Source organism: Marmota monax, unplaced genomic scaffold, assembly GCF_021218885.2.
Source record: "Marmota monax isolate L192 unplaced genomic scaffold, Marmota_monax_Labrador192_F-V1.1 WCK01_AAM20220418_F8-fsc00076, whole genome shotgun sequence".
Taxonomy (NCBI): Eukaryota; Metazoa; Chordata; class Mammalia; order Rodentia; family Sciuridae; genus Marmota; species Marmota monax.
The window spans coordinates 4,883,375-4,901,145 of NW_026692843.1; the positions used below are offsets into that span (position 1 = coordinate 4,883,375).

The following is a 17,771-nucleotide window of genomic DNA, read 5'->3' on the forward strand; positions in this document are numbered from 1 at the left end:
CTGCCGTGAGTGTGAGGACCCCTGGGACTGCTCTAGGACTTTCCACTGGCAGACGGCAGCAGAGCAGATGGAAACATGGCTGGAAGTCGCAGCTGCGTATTTTTGACACTTCTAGAGCAATTCCAACAATGCCCCTTTTTTCTTGGAAGTTTTTGAGGGATGATGTAAAGCCTGCCCCTCGCCCTCCCAACATGCGGAGAGTCTGGTACACTGGACGTTTACCAAGGCCAAGCAAACGAGGCAAAGTTGGCCTTGGGCAGAGAGCATCAGATTCCTGGAGTCAGGACTGGACTTAGGTTGTGGGTGGGAGAGAGTGTCTTGGGTGGCAGGGTGCAGAGGCTATGATTTGGGGGGCTCAGACCCTCTTTGGTCCTTGGTCCCTCTGAGGTGAGCTGAGGGGCTCATAGGTGCATCTTGGGAGCCTGCCTTCATCCTCCACATTGTAAGGGTTCTGTGACACTCAGAGCCCCCTGCGGGGCCCCAACCCCAATGGGCACTGAGGGCAAGGCGTAGGGAGGTGGCACACCCCTGGGATATCTCCCCCAAGCTCTTGGAGGGTGGATGATGAGGTCAAGAAGGGTCTGAGAAGCTGGGCTGGGGATCCTAGAGCCATGCCTTAGCTGAGTGTGCTGTGGACAGAGGGTCCTGCAGAGACCCCCAGGGGCAGCCCAGGGGGACAAACGGCATAGCCAGGAACTTAGTGCAGCCAGTTCCTAAGAGCTCAGGGAGGCAGAGAAGGCGGGGGCAGCCCTGGGTCCCATTGCACTCTTCTGTGGTAGCACACTTTGTGGCAAATGATTTACCTCTCTGGGGCTTGGTTTCCTCATCTACAAAGCGGATCTAGAACAGATTCCTCCTGGGAGTGTGCAGAGGGGTCAGAGGTCCCTGTCTGTGCTTAGCAGGGCATCTGGCATGGACCCTGCTTTACGGTGGTGCTTCTCCAAGGAGCTTCCCTGATGCAGCTGTCCATACCACCCCAAGCTGGACCCCTGCAGGGAAGCTGCTCATGGGACAAAGATTTGTTTAGAAAAACCTGACAATGACTGTCACTATCTGAGAAGTGGATACACCCTGCACCAAGAGGCGAGAAAATCATTAAGGTGCCCTCTGGGGCTGGAGCAGACCCTGCCCCTCGGAAGACAACTGGTTCGAGTCACTGTGCTCCTAAAGTCCACAGTGATGGTAAGGGCACAGATAGACGACAGACTCAACAGTAAGGAAACCATTTGTACTTGTAAAAATGAGTCCCTCTGACTTACCGATTTGCATTGTTTCTAAATCCAAAGAGGGTGCTCCTGCCGTGGAGTAGTTAGAGAGGCGCCCTGTGTGTGCTTGGGGTGGGGTGTGCTGAGGGCAGGGTGTGTATGGATCTTTGTCGAGCAGCTGCCCATGAATACCTTCCTAAAAGTCGCCAAATATTTAGGAGTCTTGCTGTGTGTTGGCAGAATGCGTGGTTGAGGAAGTGGCTACTTTTTTTCCTGCCTTTGCAGAATTATTTTTGAAGGTTTCAGCCCCTTTCAAGGTGGCTTGAGGCCTTGGGCAGGTGGATAAGGCTCAGCCAGACTCCTTCATGTCAGGGCGGCCTCCCTCCCACCCACCCCGGCTGCAGCTGCTCCTTCCAGCCTTTCTTTCCTACATTAGAGAAAGTAACAGCTTTGCTGATGCTTGGAAGGTAAACAAGGAACTGTGAGACTTGGCAGAGGGCTGCAGCGTGAGACTCTGAAGCCTGATGATTCAGAAACATGATGCACTTCCCTCCTCGTCGAAGTCCCTGTGCTTGGAGGTCGCCGTGATCGGGAGTGAGTAGCAGTCTGTGCCCCCACCCCACCCCGTACTCTCTTATTCATTGTCATCGGGCCAGCCCACTGTCTTTGCAGTGGGGGGCAGAAAGGGGAGCCCAAGAGAACACATCCAGGATGGAGGAATGTGGCCTGCGTTGTGATCTCTCACCACAGAACTTCTTCAAGATCCTTGTCCCCATTATTTAATTACATGAAGTATCATCATGTGTGACCGTGCTTTAGAAAAAATTTCACGCATCATTTAAAAGTTCGTATTTTAGGTATGTTACACGTGTAGAAATGTGTATGTAAACATTTTTAAATAAAATGCAAATCTGCATCTGAGCAACAAGGGAAGCTTACAAATACGCACGCCGCTCAGCACCGTAATGCTGCCCACTCAGATGCTTGCAATGCTTTTAGCCCTGGGTGTGCGCGAGAGACATTTTGCTTTTGTCTGAGTTTGGAAAGATTGGCCCATTCTGTCCGTCTCGGAAATAACTGATTTCCTTGCAGTGGAACAGTTCCAACGGGCTGGTTCTCACACCATAGACCTGTTTTCTGACCTGAGGGCAGAGTTGGAGCCCTCAGTTACTTCCCTATCCTCTCTCCATATCCAGAGCCACCAGGCTGAGCCCGCTCTGGCCACCTCCTCCAGGAGCTCCTGCCTCCTTATCTGAACTCCCCCCGCCCTCCCGCCTCTCTTGGGGCTGACTTTCCCTATTCCAGGTTGTCGCAGCCGCTTTCCCAGGGTTTCCCAGGGCGGGCTGGGCTTCCTTCCTGTTCAGCTCCTGGAAGCAGAGTGGCAGCAACTGTGCACTCTGGGGACCCACCTACCCAGTGCCAGCTCAGGGGCCAGGCCACCCCCAGAGACCCAGTTCTCCCTGCAGGAAGGATGTGGACAACTGTCCTTCCAGGTGTTTTATGGAGCAGAGAACCCAGTGGCCTCTCCCTAGGATTGGAAGAGATTTCAAGGAATGAAGGATCCGATGTCACTGAGGCCCTCAGTAAAGTGCACTTCTGGGCTCCCCCTCCCTGTGAGCAGGACCCAGCCACTAGGAACCCAGAGAGAGGAAGTGAGCCCTGCCTGAAGGGATTACCACCTCCCTGGGGGAGCAGAGATACCACCCAAACCCCAAGGAAACCAAGGTGAAAGGCCATGCAGATGGCTTTCCCCAGAGGCCCAGCAGGGTGGCTGGGTGGCCGTTCCTGCTGCTCCTCCTCGCTCTGCAACCTGTGGAGAAGCTCTCCAAGCCTCAGCGTCCTCCTCTTAACAATGGTCTCCTCGCCTGTTGGGACAGTTGGGAGATGTGGCAGAGCAGCCCCGGGTGCTCCATGGGCACTGTGAAGCTCAGCCCTCCTTCCCCTTGTGGAGGATGCTGCCCCTCAGGATACGGCAGGACGCTTCCAGCTTGTGCAAGGAGGCTGCTCAGCTCTGGTCCCGCCCTCATGAACCACCCCCCCAACCCATGGCTCTCCTGTGCTTCTTTCACATTCTCCAACACTCTGCTCAGTGTCACAGTGACCATTCCCACTGGGGCCTTGGGAGGACGTGTACTCGGGTCAGGTGTAGTTTAGGGAACAGGTAGGTGTTCGGGTTTTGCTCTACTTCTGTACTTAGAGAAACTGAAGTTGTGGTTTCATGAACCACAAACGAACAAAATACATAATCTATTTGCAATACCATTCTTCAATTATTCTTTGTTTAAAAAAACTTATTCAAAGTTAGGTTTTTAATTATCTGTGTTTGATCAGGGTTTTGTCGATTGCTTTATTCATTTATTTATCCAGTTGTTGACAAAATGCCCTCCTGAATTCATGCCAGGTTGGCTTTTCCTTGTGGTTTGACTTGAGCTCGCTGCCTCTGTTTGCTGCCCTGCTCCAAAAGCTGCTACTTACCACCAGGTTTATTTAACTGCACTGAAGAATAGGTTTGAACATTTGTATCAACCCTCCTGAGAGAGTGGAGGCAATGTCCACACCTGGCTTCTCCCCTTTCTTGGCCTCAAGCAAACACAAGTCACACTTTCCAGAATCTTCCCTGGGTCTTGTGAGGTAAGAGGGGTGGACTCTTGTAATACACTACTACAAAAAAAGCAGTTCAACTATCCCCAGCAATCCCCAGTGACCACCTCCTGCCCAATACTGAGTGCCCCTCTACACCACTAGTGGGCTCTATGTTATGTGGGGCTTCACAGCACCCCAGAAACCCTCCATGATTTCACGAGTTATTCCACAGATTGTCTCCCCATTGTTTTATACAGGTTTCCTAGGAGATACTTCTTTCCTAGTAGTGGCATCTTATTTTCTATGCAGACTATCACATCATTTGAGACTAAAGCCTTATTCTTTTTTCCTTTCTAATTCCTATGTATTTTATTTATTTTTCTTATTATATTGGCTAAGATTTCCAGCAGGATGATAAATATGAGTGATGAGAGCAGATATCTTTGTTTTGTTCTTCTTATTAGAGAGGGGAGCAATCCATCTTCCACCATTAAGATTAATTTTAGCTATAGATTTGCACAAGCAGATTTAAAAATCGCTTAGTAACCACAACTATTTCTTTTGCTTCTTTGGCTTCAAACCTATTTCATGAGTCAATTTTTAATTTAACAATATAGTTATTTTATAACAACCTGTTATAATTTGTACTGTAGAGTCTTTATTGTGTTTGGTTTAAAATAACCAGCCTTGCCAGGACTCAGATAACAAGCAGTCTGCTTTGGTAGAAAACATCATGTACTGCTTTAGCTATTTTAAAACAGCAACAATCAAAACATGATTCCACCCTTCATCAGTGCAAGTGTGCACTCCCAGCTGAGCATGGTGTCCATCCACAGGTGGACAGAAGCCCACTAGCCCCAGTACTGACCACTCACACAGGAACATGAGCACTGTGTCCACCAACAGAATAGTGGGTAAAAAAAACAAATATGGCCATGAAAGATTAGTTTTCTGTAAAGTGTTGGCACATTCTGCATCATGGATGGACCTGGAAAACATTACGCTCCGTTGCAGAAGCCAATTGTAAAAAGGTCACATGTTGAGTGAACCTATTTAGGTGGATCGTCCAGAACAGGGAAATCCACAGAGATGGAAAGTAGCTGAGTGTCTCCAGGCCGAGGTGGAAGGGCAAAGCTGGGAGCCAATGGGTGTGAGGCTTCCTTTGGGGTGAAAAAATGTTCTAATATCAGATTATAGTGATGGTTGCAAATTTTGTGAATATACTAAAAAAACTGTTGAATCATACACTTTAAACAAGTGAATTTTGTCATGTCAATTATACCTTTAAAAAGCCTTTTCCTTAATTAAAAAAAAAAAAAATCTAACATGAGAACTAAGTGAATGGTCAGGCTGGATACTGGTGGCTCTGTGAAACAGACAGGGTGCCCCAGCCAGGTCTCACAGGGCCATCCTCAACGGCAAGGAAACACACACTACGTTAGGAGCAGCAGACTGTGGGGGTCTTAGGGGCTGGACACCAGGCATCGGGGCCTATCAGGGGTCTCCCTTGGTGGACTGGCAGCCAGAGACCACAGCAGAGGTTGGGTCTGGACGCTGTCTGAAGCATCGACACCCGGAGTTCTCCAGGAGACTGACACTGTTTCTTCTTCTTTCTTTTTCAGACTATAGCCCTCGTTTTCACTTGGTGAGTACGAAACTTTTTTTTTTAATTTTTTCACTGTATAGTTAACTAGCTATAAGACTGTGTGGGATTCCACTGTGGGGCTTGTTTTCCTGAGGAAGAGGGCCTCATGGTCGGTGGGTGACATTTTCGCTCCACGCCTCGCCGTGGGCCAGGGGGCTTCACACTTGTAGTCGCATCGCTTTTTACCTTTGGCTCGGCTGCTCCGGATCCTGAACTGTGTTGTTGAGAGCGCCCTCTGCACGTGCTTCCTTTCTCTGACTCATGGGTACTTTCCAAAGGGCTTCCCTTATCTCGGTGGCACACATTTGACGCCTATGAGGGCACACGGAGGTGCATAATTGCACGGGTGGTAATTGCTTCTTAAATTGATCTGCTGTGGGAGAACTGCTGAAAAGGAGATTTTCTGGATTGCACGCCTGGTAAAAACCGTGTCGCTGTCACACATTCTATGCCTTTGGGGGACCAGGCCACAGCAAAATTCCATGGCTTTGATGTCCTTAGAAAGGGAAAACTTTAAACACCATAGCTGTTTTGTGATCTATTTAATCAACTTAATGCCGTTCCGTTTCCTGCAGAAAGCCAGGGAAGGAAATCTGAATGTCCACAGTGTGCGCAAGAGGTACATGGAACCCTCTCGACCCCTAGCACCATGACCCTGGCCACTGGGAAGCTTTATTTCCTAAACGCATAACCTTATTTGAGATTTGCTGTGCCCCAGAATTATTTTAAGGCCAATGGCTCAGCTCTTTTGTCCTGGCTGCCCCTTCTTATAGGCAGAGGCCCTTTACAGCACCATTTCATCTGGACATGAATGTTTGTGGTTATTCCTGGTGTCACCAAAGGCGTTTCGGTTGCCTGGATATCTCTCCTTACTTCAGTAAGAAATGTGAAATATAGTGAAAAATTTATCGAGTTAGAGAAGGGCTACCTACTAAACTGGTTTTGCTACCATTGTTGGCACCTGTTGCACCATGACTGGGTGTCATCCATTCCGAGTGGCATACTCTGCATGGGTAGATGTTAATGGTGGGATCAAAGGGGAGGATCTTACTGGAATAACATTTGTGGGATGGAGACATAATTACACGGAGTCTGCAATCCCTGTTGCCTCAGAGTCCCAGCCAGAGGTGTTGGCTTGTCCGTAATGGCTAGGACACATGTTAAATATGATGCTCATCAAAACCAGTGGCTCCAAGTGCTTTGAGAATGCGCCTCCCATGCTGGAATGAAATATTTGAGGGTCAGACCCCACAAATGCATCTCCTTCTGAAGCCCAGGGGGCCTGGGCTTGTTCCCAGCAAGACCTTGGCACTGCTCGACTCCCGGTTCTTGCTGGCCCTCCACTTGCAGCCTTGCCTTCTGCCGGTTCTAGGAGTTCCAGCCTCTTGGCCAGAGGACCCACTGCTGGGTAGTGAGTCAGCAGCTCTCCAGTGGAGAGATCCTGTGACAGGTGCTTGCTCAGGTCCCCTTCTCCCCAGCACTGTCTCAACCCCGGCTAGAAGTTTAGAAGTTGGGGCCCTGCCCAGGCCTATGTCCAGGAGCTGGCTCCAGTGCCTCCTGGTCTCTACCCAGGATGCGTGGTAGCAGAGCAGCTCTGGGCAGCACCTCCTTTCCTCCTGGCCCAATCCGTGGCCACTATTTCAGTTCTGCTTAGGGAACTGCTGAGTTCCTGGATTTACATTGCTTCCAATTTCAGGAATCTTTGTCTTTGGCATGAGGAGCAGATATTTGAAGTATGGGCCTCCTGCCCACTGTACCTCATGCTGCCCCATCTGGAACCAGTTACTGGGCTGCTGGGAGGAAAATCTGGCTGGTCTTTTAACCTGTTGCATTTCCATTGCTAACCATTTTAGACTTCCCTGAGCCTCAGAATATCAATTAATAGAAGGAAATATATTTCTAACTTGTGGGATTAGAGACTTACTTTTGAGTCAGTGAGAACTACATAAGAATCCCTGTTGGGCAGGGCAGCGCAGCCTCCTGTGATTGGAGACATCACAAACCAGGAGCCAGGTAGCCCCTTGCTGAGCGAATATGCCACCATATGAATGAGTCTCTGGTTGTGATATCTAAATATGTGGCCCAAGGTAAGCATTTAATAAATGCCAGCTACTATTATTACTGCTATTCTAATTCTTAACTTCATCACAGAATTAAGACAACTGTTTTTAACTTTTAAAGGAGGCATTTAACTGGGCTGTTGTGTATGTGTCCTCCCTTTTGTGGATATCAGAGTTCCCTTTATAGAAATAATCCCTGATTTTTTCATTAAAAACCCAAATTAATATTTGACTTTCAAAAAATGAATCAGATTTTTTCCTTGTTGAGTCGAATTAGGAGTCTTTAGCCACGCCCCCATTCTCAAGCTTCTTTTCCTTGCATGTAACCATGTGCTTGTAGAAGTGCCACTGTCAACTGCTCACATTGGGTTTCAAGTGGACTGAGTTTCTTTCAACCGGAGTGTGCTCACATCCCTGGGGGTTTCCGTGGCTCAGTATTTCATGCAACGGAATTTAAGAACTAATAATTTATGGAAGACACACAATTGAAGTTAAATATTTCCTGCAAACTCTTTAAGGTCTTATATTTTTAAACCTAGGGGTATCTACCTGTAGGTAAAATTAAATGATATTGTAAGTTGACTGTTCCACTGTGGTTCATGGAAATACCAAAGGAACAAAAAAACAACTAAATTAAAGCACAACTATTAGGCCGCCGTGGATTTTTATTTTGAAGTTTAGTAGGACGGTCACCCACCAGCCGCCCTTCAGTGGTGCGCTGTGCTTCCTCCTCTGTCACTTTTGGTACCTGCCCGGTCATTTTTCTTTCTTGGTGTGGGTGTGAATGGTTACCACGACAGGAAAAAAAAGAATCTGTAGTTTTTAAAATTAAGCTCCTGGGCCTAGTATGATTCTGACGGGGCCGGTGAGCAGGCTAGCTGGCTGTCTGGCTGTGCAGCTGGGGAGATGGGCTTCAGGTGGCAGGACAGGAGGCATGTGCCCTGGGCTGGCCTTCAGGTCACAGGAGCGAGAGAGCTGCTGCAGGTCATAGGAAGAGGGATGGCGTGCCCCTCTGTTGGTGCCATGGAGCCCAGGGGCACCCATTCGGAGCGACTGTGCTTCTTCCCACAGTGGGAAGGTTCTCCCAATGACTACTCCCGGAAGAGGTGGCAGGGGAAAGAATGCCTCAGGAAATGAGGTGACCTGCAGATAAGTCCCGCATGCGGCTCTGTTTCCACCCCCTGGGAAAGATTCCACATTCTTTCAAGAAGTGCCTCCAGCAGGGAATCATTGGTCATAGAGGGAAGGCCTGGTGCTCAAGCGCAGTTTCCACTTGGAGGAAATGGGAACAGACTCCCCTTATAAGCCAGCCTGCTCACTGCCTGCGCAGCAGACCCAGTTCAGAGCTGGGATTCTTCTAGAAATCCTTTTGAGTGGACAAGGAAACATGGATTCGCCAAGGCCAGGATGTCTCCCCAGCGTCACCCGAGCAGGACAGGAGGTAAAGGGGGATTTTCCGGTTACTCTGAATTTATATCATGCTTGCTTATAATTTCTAAGGTATCCAAAAATTCGGTTGAAGACTAACATCAAGAAGCCTTCATTAAATGAACCTTTGGCAATCACTTCAGCTGACTTTGCCCAACTTGGGCAGGAAATCTGGGGTTTATGTTTCAGGAAGCCATTTCTAATCCACCATAGTTCAGCCAGGCGTGCACGGGGGATGGCAGGAGGAACTGTCTGCTTGGGCCTGCTGGATTGTCAGACAGCCAGGAGTCAAAGGTTAAGTCACCTCTCTAGAAAAACAAACCTAACAATTGCAGAGGCCCTCGGCTGGCTGGACAACCTGTGGAAATCCCACCCATAGAAAGCTGGACCTTTCCTATATTTATATTCAAAACTGCCTTGTTGATTTTCCCTCCCAGCTGAATTTGTGAAGCAGCATTTTAAATTGACAGTGGTGCACTGAGAAATAGGAGATGACTGAGGCCAGGCAGCATGTAGCACTTCCAGGACCTGTCCTGGCTGCACCAGGCCAGGCGGGCGGGCAGTGTGCGGTTTTCCTGTCTGTGAGCTCACAATGTGGAAACAGATGGCCCTGGTGGCCACAGACATGGACCTTCTTCCTGAAAGGTGGCATCCTCCACTTTGGGGGCCAGGAGGCCAGACGTTCATAAGCCCTTTGGGGTGCGAGAGTTACAGGTAGAGTTCTCAAGCCCAGCAGGCCACTGCATCAGGACCAATGTCAGGTGCCAGGTGCAAGGGCAGGGACCAATGCTCCCAACACAGGAACTCATTGTCGCCAGCAGCTCTGTCCCCTGGGCGCCCACGTGAATTGGGACATCAAGCAACATCTAATCTGCCAATCCAAATGACTTTTCAAAGCTGCTTATTATGATGCAGAGTTTGTATTAAAGTATTTTTTAAAAGTTAGAAAGGAAAAAAAAAAGATCCTTATGGAATTGCTGAACAAAAAGGAGTCACATGGTGGATTCTTGGGACAGCTTTTCTCCTCAGTGAATAGAGGAAAGCTCAAGCAAAACACAAAAACTGGATTCGTGTTGAGAGCTGATTGAATTCTAACAATGTTTAAAAATATCTCAATGGTATTTAACTGATTCAAACAAGTTTACCAAGACTGATTCACTGTCAGAAATGGTGTAAATTTCATGTTCAAATGAGACGCGTGCGTGTGTGTGTGTGTGTGTGTGTGTTTTAAAGCTATCACCTTCCCATGTTGCTGATGAAAACTGAATTTTTAGGAAACATCACAATGGTGGAAATTATTATTCAGAAAAAGAGGGTTTGGTCTATTTCCTGTTTTCCCAGATAACTTAAATGCTTGTGCTTAAAACATGCATTGAATTTAGACAGGACACACGCATGTAGGACTATTGACAAAGCTGCTCAGATTCCTTATCTCATGTGGGCTTCATAAATCCCTGGAGGAAGCCCAGGTGTGATTCATCACCTCTGCCTCCAAGATGAGCCAGCAGAGACCGCAGGCTGAAGAGCGAGTTGCCAGGACCCTGAGAAAGGACAGTGGTCAGCAACACCTGGTACCGCGCTGGCTCTCTTTCCCGTGGTCGTGATGACACGTGCACTGTTTGTGATACCAGATCAATCTTGGCAGAGCTGTTTGGAATCCATTAAAAACCACCAGAAGGTCCCCTCCACCTCCAGCCACGTTCCTCCCAAGCTGGAACGCCAGTCACTCCTCTCATGACGGCCAAGGTGAAGTTCAGACCTGCCAGAGGAAAGCTCTGCCATTGAGAGAAGGGTGGTTTTTCAGTGGTGCGAGCAGTCGAGAGCATTAACAAACAAGAACACATCCTGTGGGTTGGGCAGACTGTTTGGGAGGAGATAACTGTATTTTGGAACAACTTCATGATCATTGGAGTTGATCTTGGCCAGGGTTTCCAACTGCTTCCGCATGTTATCTGCTGACCAGACTCAGTTTTCTAATCTCCTTCCACACATTTGCCAGGTTTCCGCTCGCGGTAGTTGGTGGCTCGTGCGCTCCTCACCGAGCGCTTATCAGGTGTCTCCTGTGGGCTCAGAGTTGTGCAAAGTCTTGAAAAATGAAGTGCTAGCTCATAGTCCTGATTTCAGCAAGTCCGGTTGGTAGGCTGGCAGCTGAGGCCTCCTCTGGTGAGTATAAATGGGGGTTCTGCACAGGAACCTAGTGCACAGAAGCAGTTTCATTCTAGAAATCTGAATGACTTAGTCACCTCATCACTCTGAGTCAGACTTCTTTGTCTAAAAATAAAAGGCTGAGTGAGAATTTTTAAAGGTCCTTCAAGACACCGGGTTATACAACATAGGGCAGTGCTTATCTGGATTTGGAGTTACCCAGAAATCCCCAGGAAGCCATCACTGCCAAGCATCCCTGACGACTGGCCAGTGTGTCCCCCCTTCCCTTCCGGGACGAGGCTGCACATCATGATGAATGGTGCCGATAATTTTTGCTTTGACAAGAGAGCAGCTGTCCTGAGGTCCTTTCTCTGCCCTTCTCCCTCATTTGTGTTCTCTTCCACTGCCCTCCACAAGAAGCAAGGACATATGATGGAGGGTTTTATTAATGGAAAATTTTTATTTGTAAAACAGTAATTTTCCCCCCATAATGTTGCTTATGTGCAGGAAGAAAATGCTGAGCATCCATGGGCTTTGGTTTTAAGGCTTAGGCAGAAACAGTAGTTAATATATTTTAAAAATATGGTTTCTTCACCGTTCAAAGCCCATTTTAGCAAAGGGTTCTGGGAGCTGCATGATGGTTTATTTGACTTGCAGGTGTGGTTCACTGCAAAGGACAATAATCTGCTTAGAAGCCATAGACCCACCAGCCGTGCTACGACCCTCTTGGGGGAGTTCTCTGAAGAAGTCCAAATGGCAAATGCCTGGCTGAGATGGCTGAACACACACCCTGGAGCCAGATCACATTCAGAGGAATCACTGTTTTCCAAACCTGCTTTGGCTTCCTTCCAATCTGAAGCCAGCTCTGACATTCTGTCTTGCTGTTTCCTGTTGTGGGCGGATTGATTTAATTTTTAATGAGTGATTCACTGCCCATGGCTGTGTGTTTTCCTCCTGTTGAGATGAGAATTAAGTCATGTTTCCTTTAAAACATTATTTTTTATATAAACTGGGTAACATGGTACTCAGAGTTGGAAACAAAGAGACAGAGTAATATCCCTTAAGAGAGGGCCTCCGGCCCTTAGGAAATGGTAATCACATGACCAAGATGTTCTTCAAAGAGATATGTTGCTAAACACCAAAAACACTTCTTGCTATAGCAATGTTTTCAAAAGTTGTGTAATTTTTCTAAAAACTTTTTCAAGGGGTTTCTACAAACTTCATGCATTTGGGAAACCGTGTGGTAGGTGTCCCTGATGGGAAGCCCAGCAATGTCATCCTTCTCTGGTGCGTGTGTGGGGCTTCCTTCCTGTCCACTGTGTTTACTCCAAGTGGCCTCTGACTGCGAAGCTGGGGCTTAGCGGCTTCTCTGTTGCCTGGATGCTGCTCTCTCAGGATGAGCTGAGCACCCGGCCGGGAGCCCGCCAGACAAGCTGTCACTGCTCCCTCCTGACCCCCAGCATCGTGAGGTCCCCAGCATCGGATTTTACAAGCTGATACCCAGGAACTTGCTGTCCACAAGAATGACAAGCACAGCCACCAAAGAGTGTCCAGAGGTGGCAGGAAAGGTACGATCAGAGGAGAGACAAGGAAGGAAAACGCAGTAAGAGGACAAGGATGGTGGCCATTGGTGGAACAGTAATATCTGGAGACACAGAGGACGGGCAGCCCGGGAAGAGCTTGGATCACTGGGCTCACTGCGTGTGGCTGTCATCAGTCGCCTTCTTCTTGGGCATTGGTCTCCTCAGCCTCCCAGGCAGCACCTGGAGTCTCTTCTGCAAGGCTCGGGAATTGCCTGCTCAAGGTGGGGCCCAGGAGGAAACAGCAAAACTAATCTGCAAAAAAATGGTCCATGCTGGAGGTGGGAACTCTGAAATGCACCACAGGCAGCAACTGGGGTTGCTTTTGAGACAGTGCACCCCTGAGTGTCCAAGAGACTGAACCCAGGGCATGCTGGGTAAGAGCTTCGAGGTGCAGCCCCACCCCGAGCGGCTCTGCTCTCAACCCCGGATCTTGGCCTGGATGCAGGGCTTGCTGTTGTGCAGCGTCCATGAAGAGGAGACGCCCAGGCCTGGTGGAGCCCAGGAAGCACCCAGGACCTGAGGGCCCAGCGGCAGGCCTGAAGCAGCAACCTCCATCCCTCCCCATGGAGATGTGCCCCCATCAGAAACCCAGTGCTGGACCAGAAATGCAAACGCCTCATCAGATATCCAAACATCATGTAAAAAGCTTCAAGACCTCTTACCCGACCAGAAAGCAGAGTAGCCCCTCAGGCAGTGACACTGATGATGCACCCAGGAATCTTCATGTTTCACCAGAACATGTTGACACTTTCCTGAACTTTGCCTTAAAGATTAAAAAAGAAAGTAATCGTTTTATTTCAGCTGTGCTGTGACATGTATTATAAATGTGCCTGCTATACATATGGCTCCATTTGGGAAAATGTTAATTGCTCCAGCCACAGAACCTAGGGGCCTGGTTGGAAATAAGCAGAGGACAGAGGAGGAGAATCGCTGAAATTCCTAATCCGCATTCTGTGAAAGACAAGAGAATCATGTCCAGGGGTCTAGCGACCCCGGTGTGGCTCGTCTAAGCCTGTTAAATCCACAGCAAATGGTTTGCTTCAGGACATGACTACACGAGGATGAAATACTGATCTTGGGAAGAAAAAGGTCAACTTGGAAATGGCCTGATGATCCAGAAGTGTCTGTTCAGCTGCACAAAATGCATGTTTTCTGCTTTCTCCATAGTTTCTCTAGTGTGTGACATAGAACCTGAAGCTCACGCTTGGCTGGATCATTGCCAAGAGACAGTGAACAGCTGATTTGGACCCCATGCCTGACTGTGACGGGGGTGGGGACCAGGGTCTCAGATCATGGAGACCAGCGAATGAGCTCATTGTCTTTGCCCCCCAGGGCCTGCCAGCACCTAGCAGACAGGGGGGACCCAGGAACTTGATGAAGTAATGAGTGACCCAGAGGCCTGGCATGGGGGCTGGGGATTGTGTCTCCACAGCGCCTGGGGCAGCACTTCACAAAAACAGGGCCGGCTGCATGAAACGTAGGGTCACCGGCTCAAAGGCAGAAAAAGCTTCCTCTTTTCTTCTGTGTTCTCTCTGGGCCTGTCATAGTGGTTTTTGTTTTGTCTTAACTTCCTATTGAACGTCTCATTCCTTCAAGCACCTGGTGCCCTTCAAGCACCTGGTGCCCTTCAACCTTGTACCCGGTGGGTAGAAGCAGTGTTCATTCAGCCCCCAGCCTCCAACCTCGGCTCAGGCCTCTACAGGAAGAGAGAAACATGGGCCTTACTCGTGGGGCTGGAGAGCAGACAGCCTGGAGGTGGGGGCAGAAAGTGGACCAGGCGTAAGTTGAGGCTCCAAGCCTCTGGCAAGTGTGCTATTGCCCTGTTTTCATTTGTAAAATGTAAATTCAAAAATGAAAGTATTAAGATGAATTTTAAGGCAGCCCCAAGCCTGGGCCTCTTCTGAGTAAGGCTGAGGGACCACTCTGACTCCCTGAAGCTGGCCCTGGCTGTGCCAACTGGTGGCCAGAGCACTGGTGTGTCCACCCAGGACAGGAAGTGCCTTCTTTTCCCCAAGAGCATGATTCTTTTGCAGCTAGCATGCCAGTGGCCCCAATTGCTTAGCAGTTTCTGGAAAGTTCTCCCTGCCCTCTCTCCCTGATGCCCTCTACGCAATGCCTGGTCCTGGGCTTTTTCTGCAACCCTGTCTTACTCTCTACGTTGTCATGGAAGCCTGTGTCACTCTTTGGACCCGCCATGTTTGTTCATCTTCTCCCTGTGAGAACACAGACCTCCAGGACGAGGCTCTGGTCCCTGCTCCTCCCACACACGCTGTCACAAGAGTGACACCAGCAAACTTCAGTGGCACAAATGGGTACAAGGAGTCTTCCTCACAATGCTTTATATCCTTTTTGAAGCAAGGCATAAATACATACATGAAGCCAGCTCACACTCGCAAGCGTGGCAGACAATCTTCAGCAGTTTTCTCTGCACAACACCAGACTGGTGCCATGGACGTGGCCGAGTTTATCTTGTTGCACTGTGTGGCCATGTAGCCGATGTGCAAGGGGCATGTGGTACTTCGGAATCACTCCCTCTGAGCTCAGGGAAGAGCCCCGGGTCTGCTCTTTTGGTTCAGTCTGGGTTTCTGATGGCACTTCTCCTCCCAATGTCACGCCACCCAGGACTTCTGAGCTAAATGAATGTGGCAGCTGATCAAAGCTCCTCCTCCGAGCCTCCTCGTCTTGACATGTTTCTGAATCGGTCACTGAAAGACCTATTCTAAGATGAGGTGTTGATACCAACTGTAAGTTTTATACACCAGGAAGAGTGGATCTGCCCTCAGCACCACGCCATGAGCCTTCTTCCATCAGGACACAGGGACAGCAACTAGCTAGAGAGGGCTCTGTCTTGCTAAGAAGCAGGAGGTGCCAGTGGTCAATGGACATTCTTCTGAGGAGGAAAACCCAAAGTCCCCCTCCCAGGTCCTGGGTCCTGAGGATGGTGTGGGAACTGGAAGGACGCCCTGCCACTCAACATCAAGGACACGTGCCATCTGGTTTTCCCCATCCATTTCCCTGGAGTCCCTGGAGTGCTTGGCCTCTTGCTAAACACACCCAGAAGTGGTGACAGCTGGGAGGGGCCTGGAGTACTCCCACTGGAGCATCCTCACCAGGAGCTCCTGAGATGCCACCAGCGTGGGGAGCAGAGTCAAGGAAATCCAAGCTGCAGGGCAGGTGCACAGTCTGGTGATGAGGGTGTCTTCTGCAGGTGGGGGAACCCTGAGGTGGAGAGACTCATGCAGCATGATTCTTTCCAGTACAGGAGGCTGCCCAAGCTGACCTGCTGGAAATTCCAGGGAGATGATGACACATATGGTAACAAGGAGGTCAATTTCGAGTTCCTGTACCACGAACCTGGGCCACTTGCGTCAAGAGTGATGTGTTTTGCACATTCAGATTTCTTCCACCTAACTTCCTACGGTTTTCATCAGACACCCAAGTTGCCTGTTTTGCCAGGATTTGGAAGTTAACGGTGGACCTTGGCAGCCTGATGCAGGGAGGTGATAACAAGAGCTCTCTGGCTCCAGGTGCATTTGGTCACCTTCTCTCCTGGAATCAGAGCCACCCTAACGGCTGCCTCTGGCTCTTGCCTCTGGTGCACCCTGTGCTCTGCCTGAGGTCGCACTGCTGGTTTGTGCAGTGATGCACTACCCTGGAACCTCGGTCTGTTTGACTTCCATGTACCTGATGTTAGCACCTGAACTGGATGGAGCCATTTCTCTTCTCTCTGGAACCAAGGTGGTCAGTCCATGGTGGCCACCACCAGGAAGAGAGGTGCTCAGTGGGGACTTGACAGAGCCTGGGCAGGCAGGAAACCAAGTTTGAACACCAGCTCTGCCCTTACTAGGCTGCCTGACAGCAAATGAGTTGTGTGCCTACTAGGACCTCCTTTTGAAGGTTCTAGTGAGTTCTCCAAGGCCCCTGATATTTGTAGGGTCTGGATGCAGAACAGCAGTACAGAAGTACCCAGCTGGTACTTAGCTCACAGTCCAGACCTGATGTCAGGGTTTAGAACAGGACAGTCTTCGAGACTTGCTGTGATTTCATTGGTAGCATCATATAATCACCTATGGGAAAGGCTATTTTCAGTGATGCTGCAACATTTGATTAATTCTTCTGGAAGGGATAATGGGACACCTCTAGTCAGCACTGGGGTGAATTTGCCGAGTATCAAAGGAAAATTGTCAGGAGCCTCCTCACTCTGCGTGCCCCATTTAGCATTCTGTCCGTGTTGATCCTAACTCGACAAACGCACACACAGAGGAAAAAAATGTCCAAGCCCACCTTGAACCAAATGGATTTGACCTCTATTTATAAATGTGCTTTGGTGTGAAAGAGGGAGCTCTCCCTGAGAGTTCAGCAGCCATCTCCCCACCCGCTCCTGCATGAGAGGCCAGCCTGGGTGCAGGAGTCTCGTTTCTCTCATAAAATTTGAGTCAGGAGCATCTCATTGCCAGGAATGGGCGAGATTTGCTTTTCATTCCAGGGGAATGTCACGTCCCAGGTGTCATTCCCACTGTGGACATGGAGCAGTGAATGGCGTCTGACCGTTTGGATAGGATCGAGTGTCTGAAAGGATGCACAGTGTCAGATGCGTACCTGGCTTTACCTGTGCTCATCAGAGGCAGTTTAAATGACTGACGACACCCCTCTGACAGCTGCATGTCTCAGAACATGCCCTGTTACAAGAGAAGACAAATACCAAATAGCCCGTCTGAGCAGGGGCTGGTTGCAGGCTGCATCCAAGGGCAGAGGTATGAAGGAAGCCGGGCAGCCCCGTTTCTCCTGAACCGCACTCACTGCTGACATAGTCTGTTCACGTCCCTCATTTCTAACAGCATGCTTCCAATCAGGGAATCTCCTTCAGAAAGTGTGCCCCTGCACTAGGGGATGCAGGGCACCAAGACTAGGCCATCCAACACTCCCATCGGCGGCAGCTCAACTCAATGCTTCCTTCCAGTGAGGGAGGAAGAGCAGTGAGCTCTCAACAGGGCCCATGGCTGCTCTGCACCCGGGAACTCAGGCTGGCACCTCTGGGCTGCCCCGAGTTACTGCAAAGGCCCCAACCCTCCCTTCTTTCCACAGTGGGTGTTGTAAGAAGTGTGTCTATTGACTGTTGCAG

The 17,771-nt window shown here is 49.5% G+C and overlaps 1 protein-coding gene across 3 annotated transcripts in view; it reads left to right on the plus strand.

Moving 5' to 3' along the window:
- The window catches only part of Ptpre (protein tyrosine phosphatase receptor type E), a 134,832-nt gene that overhangs the window by 48,379 nt on the left and 68,682 nt on the right, over positions 1–17,771 (plus strand). For all 3 annotated transcript variants that reach the window (XM_046448759.2, XM_046448758.2, XM_046448757.2), the window contains exon 2: positions 5,411–5,433. Coding sequence is in view for 2 of the 3 variants with exons in the window: in XM_046448758.2 (XP_046304714.1) it covers positions 5,411–5,433 (23 nt within the window). In the remaining variant the exon portion in view is untranslated. The remainder of the gene's footprint in view (positions 1–5,410; positions 5,434–17,771) is intronic.